This window comes from Plodia interpunctella, chromosome 16, assembly GCF_027563975.2.
Source record: "Plodia interpunctella isolate USDA-ARS_2022_Savannah chromosome 16, ilPloInte3.2, whole genome shotgun sequence".
Taxonomy (NCBI): domain Eukaryota; kingdom Metazoa; phylum Arthropoda; class Insecta; order Lepidoptera; family Pyralidae; genus Plodia; species Plodia interpunctella.
The window spans coordinates 1,853,402-1,871,205 of record NC_071309.1 but is presented as its reverse complement, the minus strand read 5'-3'; the positions used below and the strand labels follow the sequence as shown (position 1 = coordinate 1,871,205).

The 17,804-nt window shown below is 37.0% G+C and overlaps 2 protein-coding genes across 3 annotated transcripts; both read left to right on the top strand.

The window, feature by feature from the left end:
* The first annotated feature begins 26 nt into the window (after window positions 1-26).
* On the top strand, window positions 27-3,794 carry LOC128676715 (malate dehydrogenase-like). 2 transcript variants are annotated; one of them, XM_053756995.2, is made up of 7 exons: window positions 27-331; window positions 676-879; window positions 1,220-1,414; window positions 1,984-2,181; window positions 2,387-2,519; window positions 3,058-3,232; window positions 3,534-3,794. In XM_053756995.2, the coding sequence occupies exons 1-7, from the start codon at window positions 182-184 to the stop codon at window positions 3,673-3,675; spliced, it is 1,197 nt and encodes a 398-aa protein (XP_053612970.1). In that variant the 5' UTR covers window positions 27-181; the 3' UTR covers window positions 3,676-3,794. The 2 variants fall into 2 exon arrangements, with proteins under 2 accessions (XP_053612970.1, XP_053612971.1); XM_053756996.1 differs by having other exon boundaries at window positions 216-331; window positions 683-879.
* A 3,781-nt stretch (window positions 3,795-7,575) lies between these two features.
* On the top strand, window positions 7,576-16,896 carry ninaB (neither inactivation nor afterpotential B). Its single transcript, XM_053756994.1, has 14 exons — window positions 7,576-7,707; window positions 8,728-8,835; window positions 9,236-9,347; window positions 11,636-11,782; window positions 12,239-12,349; window positions 12,718-12,815; window positions 13,225-13,305; window positions 13,411-13,491; window positions 13,770-13,894; window positions 14,484-14,660; window positions 15,162-15,312; window positions 15,752-15,813; window positions 16,174-16,272; window positions 16,632-16,896. Exons 2-14 carry the CDS (start codon window positions 8,733-8,735, stop codon window positions 16,812-16,814), a joined length of 1,530 nt encoding a protein of 509 aa, XP_053612969.1. The 5' UTR covers window positions 7,576-7,707; window positions 8,728-8,732; the 3' UTR covers window positions 16,815-16,896.
* The last annotated feature ends 908 nt before the right edge of the window (window positions 16,897-17,804 follow it).

The following is a 17,804-nucleotide window of genomic DNA, read 5'->3' as shown; positions in this document are numbered from 1 at the left end:
TAGGTACCTACTAATTCCATGGACAAAGCAAACTCAAAACATGTCATGCGTTATCTCCAATACCAATGTTCAAAATTAATTTAAATTTTATAAAAACACGAATACAAAACTAAATAATTCGTTATGTGAGTTTAGTATTCCCTAAAAAAAACGAAAAAAAAAAAAGAAAAGAACAAAAAGAATGTTGCGGTCTATTTGTACGCGAGTTGTTCGCTCGCCGATGATGGTTCCCAAAGCTAACTGGCAAAATTTCGTTATGTCGGATGCGTTGGCTCAAATAGAAAAGGACTGTGAGCGCTTCTGTCGCGTACCTAGGTTTCCACCACAAAAGGTAAAATTTACTAATTATTTTGTAATTTTATATAGTATATAAGTACCTACTAACTTCGCACGAGGTTAAATTTTAGTTAAACTTTAGGGAATAAATTGTCTAAATAACACTGCAAACTGCATTTAAATCCGTTATGCGGTGTATAAAAGGTAGCTTAGTGAACTTTTGTTCTTTGTTTTTATCTACTGTGCTTTTTCTTCATTCTGAACAATAAGTTTTATTATATTTCTTTCGAGTGTCACTTACGTACCCACCCATACACACACTGGACTATAAACAACATAAAGGCAACGCCTAACGTGAATACACCTACCTAAATAAGTAAGAGATATGCACGTGTCCAGGTTACAGTGGTAGGTGCCGGCAGCGACGTGGGTCGCATAGCGTCATTGTTCCTCAAACAGCAGAAGGTGGTCAAAACCCTGGCCATGTACGACGACTACCCCGAGAGGTGTGTGCTCGGAGTGGCCAATGACGTCGCCCACATCGACACCAGCACTGAGGTCGAAGCTTACCAGGGAAAGGCCTACATGAGGGATGCTCTTGATGTGAGTTGCTCAGAATGATGGCTTCTGTTTTTCTGAAATCCAGAATCCCTAAAGATTGTCTTGCAGTGGACGGGTTGATATGAAATTCGCGTTGTTGAATACATTGCCATAGCTATGAACTTATGTACAAATATGACCCTTACGTAATTTTGTGTCCAACCAAACATACATACTCATCATCACGATGATGAATCCCACGCAAGCAGCCCTTAGATGACTAAAAGTGCATTATATATTGCGTTGTTTCGTGACTCAATGTCGACGCGCAAACTGAGTAGGTACCCTGTTTCCTATCATTCTCATCCTACCTTCTCTCTCTCCTCTACCTTCGTCCAAGCAGGATGCAGACGTAGTTCTGATCTGCGGCGGGTGCTACGTGCTGCCGCCGTGCTGCTGCGCGCCGGACCGCGAGATCTTCTTCCAGAACATGCAGCTGGTGCGCACGACCACGCTGGCGTGCGCGCAGTTCTGCCCGCAAGCCATCATCGCCGTGCAGACGCCGCCAGTCGATTGTAACTTCGCGCTCTGTGTCCATGTTAGTTTTTCCGTTTCAGTATTTTTATTTCGGACTTTGAAAATATGTGAAATGCTTATGACGACGTATGTGGTATCTCTAGCGATTATGTGATACAAATAAGTATTATAGCTGGGCGAAGTGTGTGATAAGTAAACGCCGAGTACGGGTATCGTGTGTTTATTAGGACCATGCACTCAACATATCCTTTCGTTAATGTTGTACGAGGCAAACGGCTGGTTGTAAAATCACAGCCGAATCTTCAAAATTTTAAGGTTATTTTTTACGCTGGATTTTCCCGGCACATGCAGAGATGAGAGAAATAAATCAAGTCTAAAGATACATTTTATAGCAAGCAAGCGAATGCTCATTGTATCTCTACTTTTGCCAACGACCAATGGCCACAAGCTGTTGGCCATTGCCAGAGAATGGGCAATCGCATTAAGTTTACCCGTTTACCTAACCTAACTTACAGATGCCTATACATATAGATTGATATTACTTGAGCTGAAACAAAATCTAACAATGTTAGCTCATTGCTATCACAATTAACTACTAGAAACAAAAGCATATAAATCAAACCAAAACAGACGCTGAAAATGGCGGGCAAATACAACAGACGTCGCGTTCTGGGTGTGAACGCTATAAACGCGATGAGAGCGAACCAGCTGGTGTGCTCTATCACCGGCACCGACCCCAGCGCCGGCAGCACGCCGGTCGTGTGCGGCACTGGACGCTGCACGCGCGTGCCGGTCTTCTCAGCTGCCAAAGCTGCCAACATCCCGCAAGTAAGAGGTCCCTTCATGAAGGAGCTTTCGCCTAATGTTTCTAATTCTGTCGGTCTTCCTAATGAAATAAATATTGTATATTTTCCTTTTTAATTATGTATGTACTTTTAGCATGTCTTCTTTATGTCAATGAAGATATTACATACAGCCAGTACAGTAGGCTTGTAAAACGTTCTTCGGTTCACGTCACTTTTCAAACTTGTAGACGCAGTTGGACTGCCTGATCCGACTGGTGCGGGAGGCAGACGAGATCATCTGTAAAGTGAAGAGCAATAACGAACAGGGCCACCTGTCCATCGGTTTCGCCACGGCCAGATTCGTTGTTCACATCATGAAAGGTAAATAATATTTTTTTCGATGTAAAGGAAATAGCTGGCGACAACTGGATAAGGATTGCCCAGGAGTCTACAGAGAAAGCTACGCTAAGAGGTATATATCTAGGATTGGATCACGAAAGTCTGCAGATGTTGATGATGATTTTTGTCCACTATTGGTCAGCTTGGGAACGTTGCAGGCTGACCCGATTACATTTACCCTAAGCAATGGTATAAGGTACAATACAAGATCGTTTATTGTTCATAAATAGGTATACAAGAATGTTTTATACTAAGGAAATTAAATTGTAAAAAGATAATGCGCAATAGGCGGCATTATCGCTGTAACCAGTTGTGTTTCTTACAAGCAACTTTTTGATTTGAAAAAATTTCTTGGGCAGGTAAAAATAGTAGTGCGGGTCGGACTAAGTTAGCAACTGTTAAAAATTACTTATGGTAAAGAATATGATAACTGTGTTTTATCACTCATCCATTTGCCAGGCGTGGCGATGTATATAGTCCACATTCCTCTTATCCTGTTAATGTAGGTACCTCTTTCCAGGTCTATTCGAAAAACCGACATTCATAGACAGTGCCCTGGTGGAACAAAACGACCCGGAGAAATGCTACGGCATGCCCGTCTGCGCGACCCCCGTCACCGTCGGCAAGGGCGGCATCGTCGAGTACGCGGTACCCATCCTCAACGAGGCGGAAAAATCATTGCTGGACGATAGCAAGTAAGCAGACTTCCTTGGCACGCATCATTACATAGTATAAAACAAAATCACTACCCGCTGTCTATCCCTGTATATGCTTAGATCTTCAAAACTACGCAACGGGTTTTGATGCGGTTTTTTTTTATTATATATGTGTAATTTATTAAGGTTTTACCCGAACGAAGACGGGACGGGCCGCAATCACAATAATATACACAAAATATATCCTTGACGACATCATTCAGAGATAAGATCGGTAAGGAAGGCCTGTGTAGCTGTGAGGACACTAGAATGGCTGATGATATGTAATATCTCTGGTCAGGTGTGACCTCGAAGACATGTTGAAATTGGGCCGCTGCTACGCGACCGGCGACGAGTACTCCCTACACGAGTGCCGATTCTACGAGTGGCCGTGTCCCCCACCCTGCCCCGTCGGAAAACCGTGCCAAAGGAAACAGGATTAAGTCTGTAACAATAAAGCTAATGGTAAAGTCCTTTTCTGTTTTACTACGTTCCGCTAGGTCCTGTCATGGCGTGTAAAAAAAGAATTAAGCTATTGTAATAAAGTAAAGAAATTGTTAAAGTTGTTTTTATGTTGAAATACGCTTGGCTTTTGTCATCCCTCGACAAATTAAGTAAACGTTATTCTGTGTACAGTCGGGGTTAGATCCACTTGACCCCTGGTAATAAGTTAGATGGGGGCCATGTTTATCTGCTCTCGACTGTACGTACACTTGGTCTGCAAAAAAATCAAATTATTTTTTTATCTATGACTTAAATGCGAATAAAAAAATAAACACTCAATTAATCTAGTAACTCCCAATAAGTTTGTCCTTGTTATTGTGGGTGGCATGAAAAATAACGCAACCGCCGCCGACACGGGCGAATTTCAGATCGCGCGACAGTCACGTTGTTTCGCTTGTGACAGGGGCTTCGCAAAATTACCGGGTTATAGTCACTAGATGTGACATTTTTTGTTGTGGTTAAAAGTCTATGAATGTCTGTATCAGTATCTTAACTACACACTACTTATGATGAGAGTTCTTAATAAAAAAAATAAAAAAAGCCATGATTCGAAGGGCTTTTTTTATTATTAAAAAGCACACACTGGAACAGTTATGGCAAATTTTTTATTATAATTCCTGGACCTTCATTCGTGTACTTAATTGATATAATTATGAACAAAAATATTTTGTTATATGAAGCTTTTTAAAGTGCATGGAAGTGGTACAAGAGGTTTTAGCGAGCTATATTTTATTTTAAAAGTAACCAATGTCACTTTCTAACTTGCTCTTCGACTATCTTCACACCAAAGTTCACAATCCAATGATTCGTTTTCACGTGAAAGAATAAACGCCGTTTCACATTTATCATTCGTATGGGTGATTATCGCAGATGACCTGTTATTTAATACTCAAAATGTACACAGAAAACTTGTGTTCATTGCTCATATTATAAATTAATTATATCTAAGGACATAACCACAGAATATGGGAGACATTCTGTCGGCGAATCGGTCGTAAACGAAGCAATGGTCGGAGAACTGTTTCAGACTCCCAAAAATGTATAACTTCCGTCATAAAATATTCTTTATTATCCTTGTCGTAAGAGCTACCTGTAGCTATGATACTGGTATGTCACTTGTCGGAATTTCATAATTTGTTTTTACAGAAGGGGACTATGAGATCACGTGTCGGTCCGGTCTGTATGCAAAGCGTGAATCACACGTTTTGTTCCTGTAATAAATTGTTGTTTATTTCTTATCGAGTGTTATTGCTAACACTGTCAGATTTTATTCAGGTTGCCTAGAGGTTTCTGATGTTACTATACAACTGATTACCTACCTTTTCAGATATTTTCTTAACTATCACACAAACTTGACCAAACGATATTTTAAATCGCTAGAAACCGGCAAGCCCTTAACAATTTGTAAAGCTGCTGGTCCAAGTACTGTGGTAATTACAATAGATAATAGATTTTTTTTCAAAATCACGTTACTATATGGATTAATCTCGAAAATATATCACAAAATGTGATCCAATAGACCAGTCTGTAATTTGTCAGAATTTTGGTTTACGAATAATTTTTGCGCGAAGATTATTATTATGTGCTACGGAGCGCTACGAGTCGTAGAAAGTTGTAGCATGCGTAGCATAGCATGTGTAACGCCTAACGCGGCGTCTTTACATGACCTACGAAATGTCTTCGCTTTGATAAATGCTTTTGTTTTCATTTACATTAGCCTCAATATAATAAATGTAATTTACAATCTTTACATTTATAAAAATAAGTCTTCATAAACACGATAAACTCAAACAATACCGGACGGTTTTTTTAAGGTTTTCATCAATACGTAGAACATTTATTCTTGAGATTCCTGAGGAATTCCTATAATTTGTTACGGTTTTACCCAAGCTAAACTGGGGCGAGCCGCTAATATATTAGAATTTAGAATTATTGTAAAGAATAAATCATATACATTTTTGATTAATATTCCCTATAATATAACCTGACACTATATGAACAAACACCGCATTAAAGGATCAGGATTCATGTGACATTGAGCAGGCAGATATTGAACTTCTTCGGCCTTGCCACGTCGAAGGCTAGGGGGGGCGTGTAGGGGGGGGGGCACTGGTGGATTAAATTTCGCATCAAATAGAATTAGTTACAAGCCATGAGCGTACCGCGATAAGCAGTCCATTCTAAACTCGAGTAGATTTATACTCAAGTACACTCTTGATAATGTCTACTGTTACGTGTTTCTTGAATGAATTTTTACAAATTACGATTTATTAGTTTTCTAAACGTTGTCTGCGTGCCATTAGAAGTTAAATGTGATGTACCTACAAAAAACTCTTCAAACTAGAATATTTTAGCGTTGACATTTTATAGCATATTTTTCTGATGATTCAAATCGTCGGATAATGGTAAAAAAGTTATTAAAATAATATCATTTTGTACATTTTTAATTAAGTTTGTATACATATATGTACTTTTAACATGTTGTGTTCTTTGTACAATAAATATATTACAAACTTTTGGTCCCCATTATTATTCATAGCATCCTTAAAATATAAAAAAATAAAATGTAAAAAAGTAATGTTGGGTTTACTAAAATCACAAACAAAATAAACAATGCGATTTGATCTAAAACTGACATTACCCGCCCGCTTCCGCTCGCGACTTGCGTGGTCCTAATCCCTGCCCTCGGGCACGGAGAATCAATGTCAGGATCATGAAAGGTCGCCGGGTTGACAACTCGTGTAACACGGTTAATAATATGTTTCAAGACTTCGTTCCCGTGAAAATTTCATTCCAGATCTCGCACGTGTGTGACGTGACATTCTGTTACTCACTAGCGTCCCGACACCTAAACCTTCCTCAGGTATATTAAAAAGACTCGCAACTAAATCCGTTGCGTATTTTATACGGACAGACAGACAGCGGGAAGCGGCTGTTTTATACTATGTAGTGATAGTGATGATGAAGAATGTTCTAGGCGAAGAAAGCTGTAATTTATTAAGTATGTTCCTTGGGGAGTTAAGAGAGGATTTAGTAAAGTTTACATTTTAGCGGGATGAGAAAAGATAGTGTTTATGCCCATACGAAGTCGCGACCAAAATCTTGTTTTTCATTCGTGCTACTCAATCATAATTTAGATTTCGATCAATCATTAACTAATTACACGCTTAAGCTAAATGGCGATGAACAATTGTCATTAAACTTGATTGGTGTTAATGATCAATTACTACTTGTTAGTAAAACTTCAAAACAAGTAGAAAGGCAATTCAGTTTATCGTTATAATTTTGGCCGTAGGAGTAAAAAGCTTCTTAGACGGAAAAAGACAGTATCTCGTACTTTTTCTCATATGTACTAGTATTTCGAGCTTATAGGAGATCATTATCTAATAAACGTTTATGATTTTATGTTCAAAAAATTTGATGTAGTAAAATTTTTAAAGCACCACTCTTTTTGCCTGTATTTTTCTGTTTGGTCCTGAGGTTTTACTGGCACAGGTTTATCCTGTTTGTTACTCTTTCACGGACAATCTACTGGACCGATTGTTATGAAATTTGGTACACAGGTACAATATAACCTACTATATCGCATAGAGTACTTTTTATCCCGAAATTCCCACGGGAGCGAAGCCCCGGGGCGCAGCTAGTGTTAAAATAAATAAAATTCGAAATCGAACAATTATGTAAAGATAGAATTTTGTTAAATAAACAAAATTCTACCTTACATAATTGAATAATCCTGTCAAATTAAAATAATGACTATTATCTAGAACCCTCGGTGCTCTACAACGTGTATAATGACTAGATCGCGATACCCGCCACAGGTATGGGCGAAGGTCGCGCGATCTAGTTGTCCGTAACAACAACACCAACCCTTACAGTAGTTTCAGTTCTCCGTGCGAGCAGACGTATTTACTCCCTTGCTCGGACCTAGTATTTGTTTGGTACTTTATATTTTATGTTCTGGATATAACGTGAGTACACAATGGAAATGTTAATGAGTTATTTTATTAATACACATATATATTGTCACCCATGGGATTGATTAGTAGTTTACACTTGCTACAATCTTAGTATATATTTGCTTTTATTTTTGTAAAATTGTATGTATGAGAAGAATTTAAATTAGTATTATATGAAAGAGCTATCTTTCACTACGTTAATTCACTTGATTCCTTATTGATTGCGCTTTTAAAATCGATTTCCAAATAAATACAAGATGATTTAAAATTATTGAATATGTTATCAAAAAAATAAAAATGGAACTAGCAACTAACTGGAATTAGCAAGAGCGCTATTGAATTAAATGAAATTTTTAGATTTCAAATATTACTTTCATAGTTGCGAATTTCGGGATAAAGATGTGTTATTCCAGGTTATTCTAACCATGTACCAAATGTCATAACAATAGTTTTCGTGTGACAAAATTTCTTGATTTCGAGTAACAAAATGCATACAGACATACATCCTCTGGGTTCGTGGTACGAAATTATTTTTTTAAGCGATAAAAACTAATTTCGATATCACGATAATATCCTATGCTTGCATAACAGCAATTTAGTATAGTAAAAGGAAAATTTAGTGATCAGAATAGCTCAGTATTTTCCACTAGATACAATCACTGTTGTATAGCTGATATCCACATAAGTAACTATTTTCTCAAGTATTCCTACTAGTTTTTGTAAATAGGATTATGGCCTGTACGGAAAGTTACATATTTTTACCCTACTGACCCTTCGGGAGGGTTATGCTTTTCAAGTGTAGGTATGTACATAATATTGTGTATGTGGGAATTCACCTCCTTGAAAATAATCCATAGGTTTACTTCATAGGATATGATTGGCGATGAGCAGTTATCAATTAAAATATCTACATCTTGTGAAATTGAGGGTCAATATTCGGATAGGAAATATACATTTAACTTTATTACACAAATATAAAATGTATTATAAAAAAGGTAAATATGCATCAAATGAATCTAAACTAGTTTTTAGTTGAAATGGCGCGAAGCGAAACGAAGTTGTATCCAAATTGTGACGCCAACGTGTGGCTCCGGTCGTGTGAGGAGGAGGTTACTGAGCCCTTGCAGGGCAAGATTACAGGTTAGTCTATGTATTATCGTTACAGGAATTGTAATGGACCCATGAAACATTTTTACATGCATTTCCACATCGCTTTAGTTTCCAAGACTTATTGAGCATGATTTGTGGACCCAAAATTGACTCCCTAGGGAAGTGGGGAACTCCTCCGAAAAAAAATTTTTTTTTTAAATAACTTATATGTCGAAGGCCATTATAATCTAGATGCTATGAAATGCTAATTTGTAAGTTGTTGCCAGCAGCTTCACACGCGGCTGCCGCAGTTTGACCTCAGGTCGTTGACTATATTTATTCAAAATTTCATCAAAATGGACCCAGCGGTATAGCCATATAGACAGACTTTATAATATTAGTAACATTAATAACAACAGTATAGATTCCTAACATTTTCTCGCAATTTCAGGGGAGATCCCCAGCTGGCTACAGGGCACGTTGCTCCGGAATGGACCCGGGAGCCTCAAGGTCGGCTCCATGCGGTTTAAGCACCTGTTCGATAGCTCCGCACTGCTTCACAGGTGAATTTTATACTTTTAGACACCCACCTTTTACTTGATTTTAAATTCGATTTTATAATTTTCGTCAAATAAAATTATACGCACATATAAAACGTCTTCAGTTGACTTTCAAAATATCTTGTTTATAGTTACAATATTATTCAAAGATAACGTGACGTTTTTGTACTTGTTGCGATTTCGTGTATAGTGGAACTGATGAAGACAATGAATGGTTTTCATAGACGCCATATATCAATCTTGATCACTCATTCTGGGTCTCGGCAGCGGTCGAAACGCTTTGCGAACCACCAGGACAGATTTTTTTTTTTTCATACGAAAGAATATATAATACCTACCATAAATTTAGTCCTGTAGTTACCATATCAAGATCTAATAATTGGATCCCGGAGAAATCGAAGGAACTCTTCGAATATAATAGGTTACTTAACTATGTTACTTACGTAACTGCACGTATAGGTATACTTGCAGCGATTTCGATACATTTTATAGTGCACTAGCGGCCTGTCCCGGCTTCGCTCGGGTCTAGACATAATAAATTATCCCCCCAAACCTTCCTCAGGAATCACTTTATCTATTGGTGAAAATCACATGAAAATGTTTGGTTTTGAGTTTATTGAGAACAGACAGACAGACACGGTAGAGGACATTGTTTAATAATATGTAAGGCACGACTGGTCACTAGTGCTACTTATAAAACTTGACCTCATAAGCCTATTATTCTCATCAGATCATTGTTGATACGTGTGACGTGATCAGTTAAGTAAGTGAAACGATTGAGGACGTCTGTCATACAGAGGTTAATAGATAAATGCACGACAACAACCCAGATCGACAATTAGTAGATTGACAAATAGCCTACCTTTATCTGCTGCAATTAGCTACACGATCGTGGTTCGCAGGTGATTATAATTTAGGCCAGGTACTCAATCCTGCGCAGCAACGCACCATCTAATTAGTTTGCCCTGCATCATTACTGGTGTAGTTCAATGATACAACGGGATCGCTCAGCTAATTGTTCCAGCGCATTGTAAATTTCGATCAAGGAGCAGGGACTTAAAAAAAGCTATACTCATTTTCTCATAGACGATCAACTAGAAAATTGTCACTGCGCAATATAACTGGAAGTATTTTAAATTCAAATTAAATTCAATCAAGATTAGACATTCACAGGCACTTTTTCTCGTCAATTTTTATATTTATAGTTATTTCTCACAAGCTACAAACTACTGACATTTTGGAACGACCACTGCTGAGAAGAAATGTGGAAAGAAACTCATTTGAACAGTGTTGGTCCCTATCATGCCAAATCGGCTTACCATTATTGTTTCTTACAATGTTTTTTTATAATAATATATAAAAGTACATAATGTACATAGTCAAAAGGTATATAAAAACAGGTTATGATTGTGATCCGAGTGCTGATTATAATATATATATATCGATGTGAAACACAATTAACTTACATAAAAAATTATGAGAAACGAGATGACCAGTTTCCTCTGGCAGCACCCGTTCACGAGTTGACGCATGGGTCTGCCATCGCGTAGCTCAACCATAATAGAGGGAACCTCACGACCCGGCCCACGACGCCACTACCAGATTGACCATTTGAGTGAGCATGACACACTCGATTCCCGTGACTTCATAATTACAAATCTTATTCGTCGAAATAGAAGTATAATTCAGACACTTGAAGATCACAAATCACGTACATGTATAACAAATAAAATTTAAATGTCACAATATATTAATTATTATAATAATAATAAAAATTATAAATAAAAAATAAAATAAAAAACAGTAAAATAAAAATTAGAAAATCATGTGTAGAGAGGCAAAGTTGTCGGGAGGATCCATGCGTTTTTATCAGTCAAATAGGCGTTAATTGTGTAATACGCTTTATCCATTAAATTTTTCTTAACATAAGTTTTAAATTTTTTCATTGGTAGATGCCTCTGCAGGGAGTTATTGAATAATTGTACACTTTGACCCACGAAAGACCGCCGAACATATTTAGTTCAGTTATGCTTATTTCGAGTGTTTACACTATTTACTTCCTTAATTTTTTTATATAAATGTAAATTTGATTTAACAAAAATAAGCACATCAAAGATATACTGAGATACAAATTTTATAATATGTGTCCAGGTTCATTATGTGACACCCAAACCTGTGTTAACTTTTGAATTTTGAAAATTGGACTCCGATTTCACCCCTTGTATCTGTAGGTAGTCCATAAAACTAGCGCCAGTTCTCTTATTTTGATTAAGGCAGATTTTCTTGTCTAGGTTTGCGATCCACGGAGGCTCAGTGACATACCAGTGCCGCTTCCTGCAGTCCAACACTTACAAGAAGAACCACGCTGCCAACCGCATAGTCGTCACCGAGTTTGGCACCAAAGCTGTGCCCGACCCCTGCCATACCATCTTCGACAGGTAACACCACAGAATATAACACTTGATGAGACACATTTCTTTCGTTTTCATCAGTCTGTTCTCTGCATAAAAATACTTTTTAGGGTTCCGTACCCAAATGGTAAAACGTAACTCTATTACCTGTACCCTGTTAGGCTGTATTAAGTAACTTATGAACGAATGATGTATTTCTGTTGCCGCTCTAACAACGTGAGTTTGTTATATTGAAGCGCTGTTTCGTTTTTATAGATGCGGATTATAAACCAATCGCCAGACACTTAATAATATCCTTTACTTATAGATATCTTGATAATTTTACCAAATAATGGCTAACGACACCAGATAAGATGTGTAAATAAATGATTTCTTTATTATATGTGTATATTGTACTCTCAGCATATACTCAATTATATTGTGAGCATATACTTAAGTAGATATTGTTTTTATTGTTGTCAATAAATTACGGAAGTATTGCAGGGTGGCAGCGATATTCAAGCCGGGAGAGTCACTGTCTGACAACGCGATGATATCTCTGTACCCGTTCGGAGACGAAATCTATGCTTTCACAGAGGGCCCGGTCATACACAGGTACTTAAATATTATGTTGAATATATTTTTAAGGATTGGCATCGGATAGCACAGCTTAGCTGTTGCCCGGGATCGGGACGGAATAGGTTAAAAAAAAGTTTTGTAACTAATGTAGGTACTTTTTTCTTCGTTCCGAGCTTGGTGAAAAATAAAGTTTTATACGAAATTATTTGTATTGAATTTAAAAAACAATGAACATGCACCTATTTACATACTTTATGTATGTAAATTTTGGTTATGTCGATAGTATACATAACCAAAAACTAGCGCCACCATCTCATTTTATCAATTTTATTTATTAGCGAAATCTACCATATTAAATACAGGATAAAAACTATCTAATTATAGAAGTTTACTTATATTTATAGAGTAGACCCAGTAACCTTGGATACATTGGAGAGGAAAAATCTCATGGATTGTGCAGCATTAGTCAACCACACGTCACACCCCCACGTCATGCCTAATGGTAGGTATAAAATAAAAGGTGAAGTTACAAGCACTATTATTTAACACTTGGTTGGTGAATAAAGTAATATGAGTATGTTAAAGTTTTGTGGAATTGAGTCGTATTTGTGCCAAGTTTATCATGATTACCCTTTGGTAATTTCTCCCACTTTTCCAAAACAAAATCAATGTTAGTGACTAAGTTTGGAATAAAATATGAATGAATGCTAAATGAATATTTCTAAGAATAAACTGACGGACATCATTATGTCCGTCAGTCTGTAGTCACTAACATGCCAATGTTTTTTTGTCTCTTGGACTAAACCTGTTTATTGATTTTATTTCACGGTTCTGAGTGTTAAAAATATTGAAGTCGGTTTGATTTTGTTTTGGAAAAGTTTTTATTATTATATAATTCTCTGACGTTTCAGGAGACGTCTACAACTTGGGAATGTCTGTTATAAAAGGGCGGCTCAAGCACGTGATTGTTAAATTTCCTTTCACAGAAAAAGGTAAATTGGAATTTTAACGTCCTACAAATGATATAAGTAATTTTACATTACTTACTTCAAAACTACCTTATTGGGGCTTTTTAAATGTTCTAAAATGAATTTTAGGAGACATGTTCGAAAATGCCCAAGTCGTCGCCAGCCTTAAACCAAAATGGCCGCTACATCCCTCGTACATGCATACTTTTGGTAAGTTTCGTAAGTATTAGAAAACATTGAGTGAACTTTTTACATGATTCAGTATGAGTTTTTGCTCAATCTCTCACGTGTCAAATTTTTTTATGGTAAATTTATTTATTTATTTATTGAATAAAAGACAGCACGTCTGCAGCTTATAAGGAATTATTTGTTAGTTTCCGGATGCTCTTTTCTCATCTACCCTTTCTCCATATATTTAAATTCTGATCTCCTTTTCCATTTGTGCCACTATTTATTTCCTTGTGATTAAATGCCATTAATCTTTTTAGGTATAACAGAGAACTACTTCGTGATAGTGGAACAGCCTCTATCCGTGTCGCTGATTAATATGGTCGGCAACCAGCTCTCCAACGAACCGCTGGCCTCCAGCCTCCAGTGGTATCCAAACCATGAGGTAGGTAACTTAAAGCAAATACAGTACTTATTTCTTCTTGGTTAAAGTTTCTGTCGCAGGAAATATAACTTTGAAAACCTTTTTGTTCTTCACATACAACATTATTATTTTCTTAGAAATTTTAAATAATGTACCATGTAAATATTTTTCAGAGATCTTGCGATTAAACAGGGTGATACTAACGGTCGAAAGCTTGAGACGTCTTTCTTGTTTCCTTTTCTTAAATAAAGATTTAATTACACCATTTCAAATTGCAATTAATTTAAATTAATTTTAAATTAAATTGCATATAAGTGCTGTCAAATAATATTCTGTCTTTTTATATAAAAGTAGATTTTGTCCTGGGATTTGCTCCCGTGGGAATTTTGGAATGAAATGTACCCTGTAGCAATCTTGGATAATGTGAAATATTTTTTGAAAGCGGTTCGGTAGTTTCGGAGATTGCCCGCCTCAAACATATAAACTCATAAACGCTTACCTCTTTAAAATAATAGTATAGATTACTACATAATTTTAAGTAAAATGGTTGCTAACATATAGGATTGATTTAATAAGAATGAACAGTCATTAATATTAAATCAATTGCCAGACTCACATAGTCCTGCTGAGCAGGAAGGACGGCAAGGAGTTCAAGCGGTACCGCATGGAGGCCATGTTCTACCTGCACATCATCAACTGCTTCGAACAGGACAGCGCGGTGGTGGTCGACATCTGCGCCTACAAGGACGCCAAGGCTCTAGATGCCATGTACATACACGCTATTGAGGTAACATTATTGCTACAAATATATTGGTGTGCGACGACCTTTTTGATTAACCTTCGATCTTGGAGATAATAAAAACAATTGAACAATAATAGGGTCGCAATCTGATAGGGGGCATGCGGGAACTAAAAGGTAAAGATATTCTTTTGTGCAATGCAAATGTAGGAATTTTGACGTCTCGTTCGTGTGTCCGGCGAAACGCCATTTTGATCTTTCTTAGTATGATGCTAAGGTCTGACTCGTAGGCCGAGATTGCAACATTGTAAACTTTGAACTAGTAGAACAAATGAACTGTTATCTACACTCTATACCTATCCATCCATAAGGAGAGGCCCAGCAGTGGGGACGTTTAAATTGCTGTTGCATATTATGCGTAGTTTCTATGTGAGCTTTTTTTTTTCGAAATGAGAAACCAGCAATGTATATGAAAAGCGCTAAAATTCGTCAAAGTGTCTCGGTTAGTGTATAATATATAGTGTAATAAAAAGGATGTTTGATATCCAGACAATGCAAAGCAACGCGGACTACGCGTCCTGGTTCCGCGCGCGGCCGCAGCGCGTGACGCTGCCGCTGGCCGCGCGCGCGCGCCTCGTGTGCGCGCGCCTCGCCGACCTCGGCTGCGAGACGCCCAGGATACACTACGATCTTGTCAACGGTAGGATTGCTTCTGTAGAGGTTCATATGCAGACGATGAGAGGCAAATAGTCGTGTTGCCGCTGACCGACGTCGGCTGTGCAGCCCAAGATACACTATGATATTGTCAATGATAGAATTACAGTTAGGATGCAAGCTTGATTCTTATTGTTTTTTTTTCTGTGCGTGTCCGTACGCCACACCATCGAATATTAAATCTTTTCTTCAAATTTGTTGAGGAATCCATATCGTTACGTTCTTAGGTACTGCCATACAGTCTTTCTGTCTGTCACGCTTTCATAGTTAAACCGCTCGGTCTTTTTTTATGAAATTTGCGGAATAAATATAATTAACTATTGACCCGTGCTCTGCAATGCTCGATTTTCCTCCATCATTACAACCTAGCTAATGAAACATTACATTATGTTTGTATCATTAGAGTGTATGTTTGTGTTCCACAGGTCGTCCATATCGATACTTTTATGCGATCAGTTCGGATGTAGACGCCGAAAATCCTGGCACAGTAAGTTGCTTTCCTTTTTTGATATTGATGTTTAATAACTTCTTATTTGATGTATAATAACTGTCAACTTTATGGTATGCAATAAAAATATTGAGTATTAAGTAACTCGTGGTTACTAAGTAAGATAAGATGATTCTTCCTCGTGTAGGTACTGTTTCTTTCCTAACATGACTTGACTTCCTACCGCCATTTAGTGACAAGTAATTATACACATTAACACTAGTAAATTAAATAGACAACCAGTGTACAGGTTTTTCAGTATGTTTTCCTTCACCAAGCAGCAAGTGGTGGCGTATGAAATCTATTACAAGTGTCAGATATCGAGAGGCAATATATTTACCTTAACATTATTTTTTGCAGATAATAAAAGTGGACACGATATCGGGGGAAGTTAAAACATGGTGCGACGCCAATAACTACCCCAGCGAACCCATCTTCGTCCCCTCGCCTGATGGTAAGGTAAGTACATTGACGGAGTCGAATGAAAAAAATTTGAAAATGCAATGGTTTTTTTACTAACTCAAAGGTACATACTTTTTCTATATTCAATATTTGACCATAACAGGAGACGAAACATGTTTTAACTTATTATTATATCCTAATTTTAATTTATATGTATTTATTTTTCGTACAGTAAATAAAGTTACGCACAGGGTTGGGTGGCGAAGTAGAGATGGTGCTTTTGCCCACCAGTGGGACACCAGGCAAGTAATATTTAAAAAGTTGTTAGGTTCAAACAAACAAGAGAGTACCATACATATAATTATATAGAATACATACTTCGTTCCATTTTAAATCAAAGTTCTGTCATATCCCAGGATGAAGACGACGGCGTGCTAGTCAGCGCGGTGGTGTGGGGCGGGAGCCGCACGCGCGCCGTGGCGCTGCTCGTGCTGGACGCGCGCACGCTGACGGAGATCGCGCGCGCAGAGTTCGCCACACCTTCAGAAGTTCCTAAATGCTTGCATGGCTGGTTCTTGCCTGAGAGACCTTTGAAATAGATCTTTTTTGTTGGTATTTTATTGATTGATTAATTGGGTTTGATTTATCATAATAAATTAAGAAAACACTTTTAAAAATATACATGTGCCTGTGTCTTACTTACCCTATAATTCATAAGAAAGTTAAAACATACGCTAAAATATTTTGTCAATATAGTTCTTTATAATATTTGAAATTGCCAGAAAGAGACAAAACATATTTTAGCTTAGAATAAGTATGTTTTAACCAGGGCTAACCACCGAAGTGAGTTTGTATAGGTATTTAGCTAGTCTAAATAGGATTTAGGTCATTATAGTTTTTGTATAGAACGTGCTAGACACGCACTACTTATGGAAGTCAAATGCGCAGACTCCCTTTCGAAGTCTAGAACACGGTCGACCTACTTTTAGATTGTGACGTGTTATTGGTTTCCACGATCGATCTAAATTTATATTTAAAAATTATTTGTTATAGATAAATTATAATATACGTTTTGTACTGTTATAATCACTAATACTACCTAATTAATTAAAATAGTTACAATGCAATGTATTAAAAATGTTATACTTATTTCGAATTATTTGTTATACAGGAGGAGGAGGAGGTACCTAAAAAATCGTTACGTTTTATAAATATATTTTTAAGTTAAAAAACTAAGTGTTTTAAGTTATGTAAAATTAAGTGTTTATTCATTTAATTCTAAGTTAATACCTAAGTATATCATATTTGTATTTACGACACAATGTAACACTACCTATATATTATCGGTACCTATATAACAATAAATAGTTTTTAAATAAAATGGTGCTTTTATTAATTGTACCTATTTATTTACATTGTTACAATATTCCGTAAACGCATCAAAGAGTTTACTTTATTGCGGCAAATTGAGGGCAATACATTAAATTATTTCTAGTATAATATACACATGTACTTGGCTAGGTACAGTCAAGATTACTTTTATGGGAATCATGGGTGATAATATCTGTGCACATGCCAAGCGGACATAA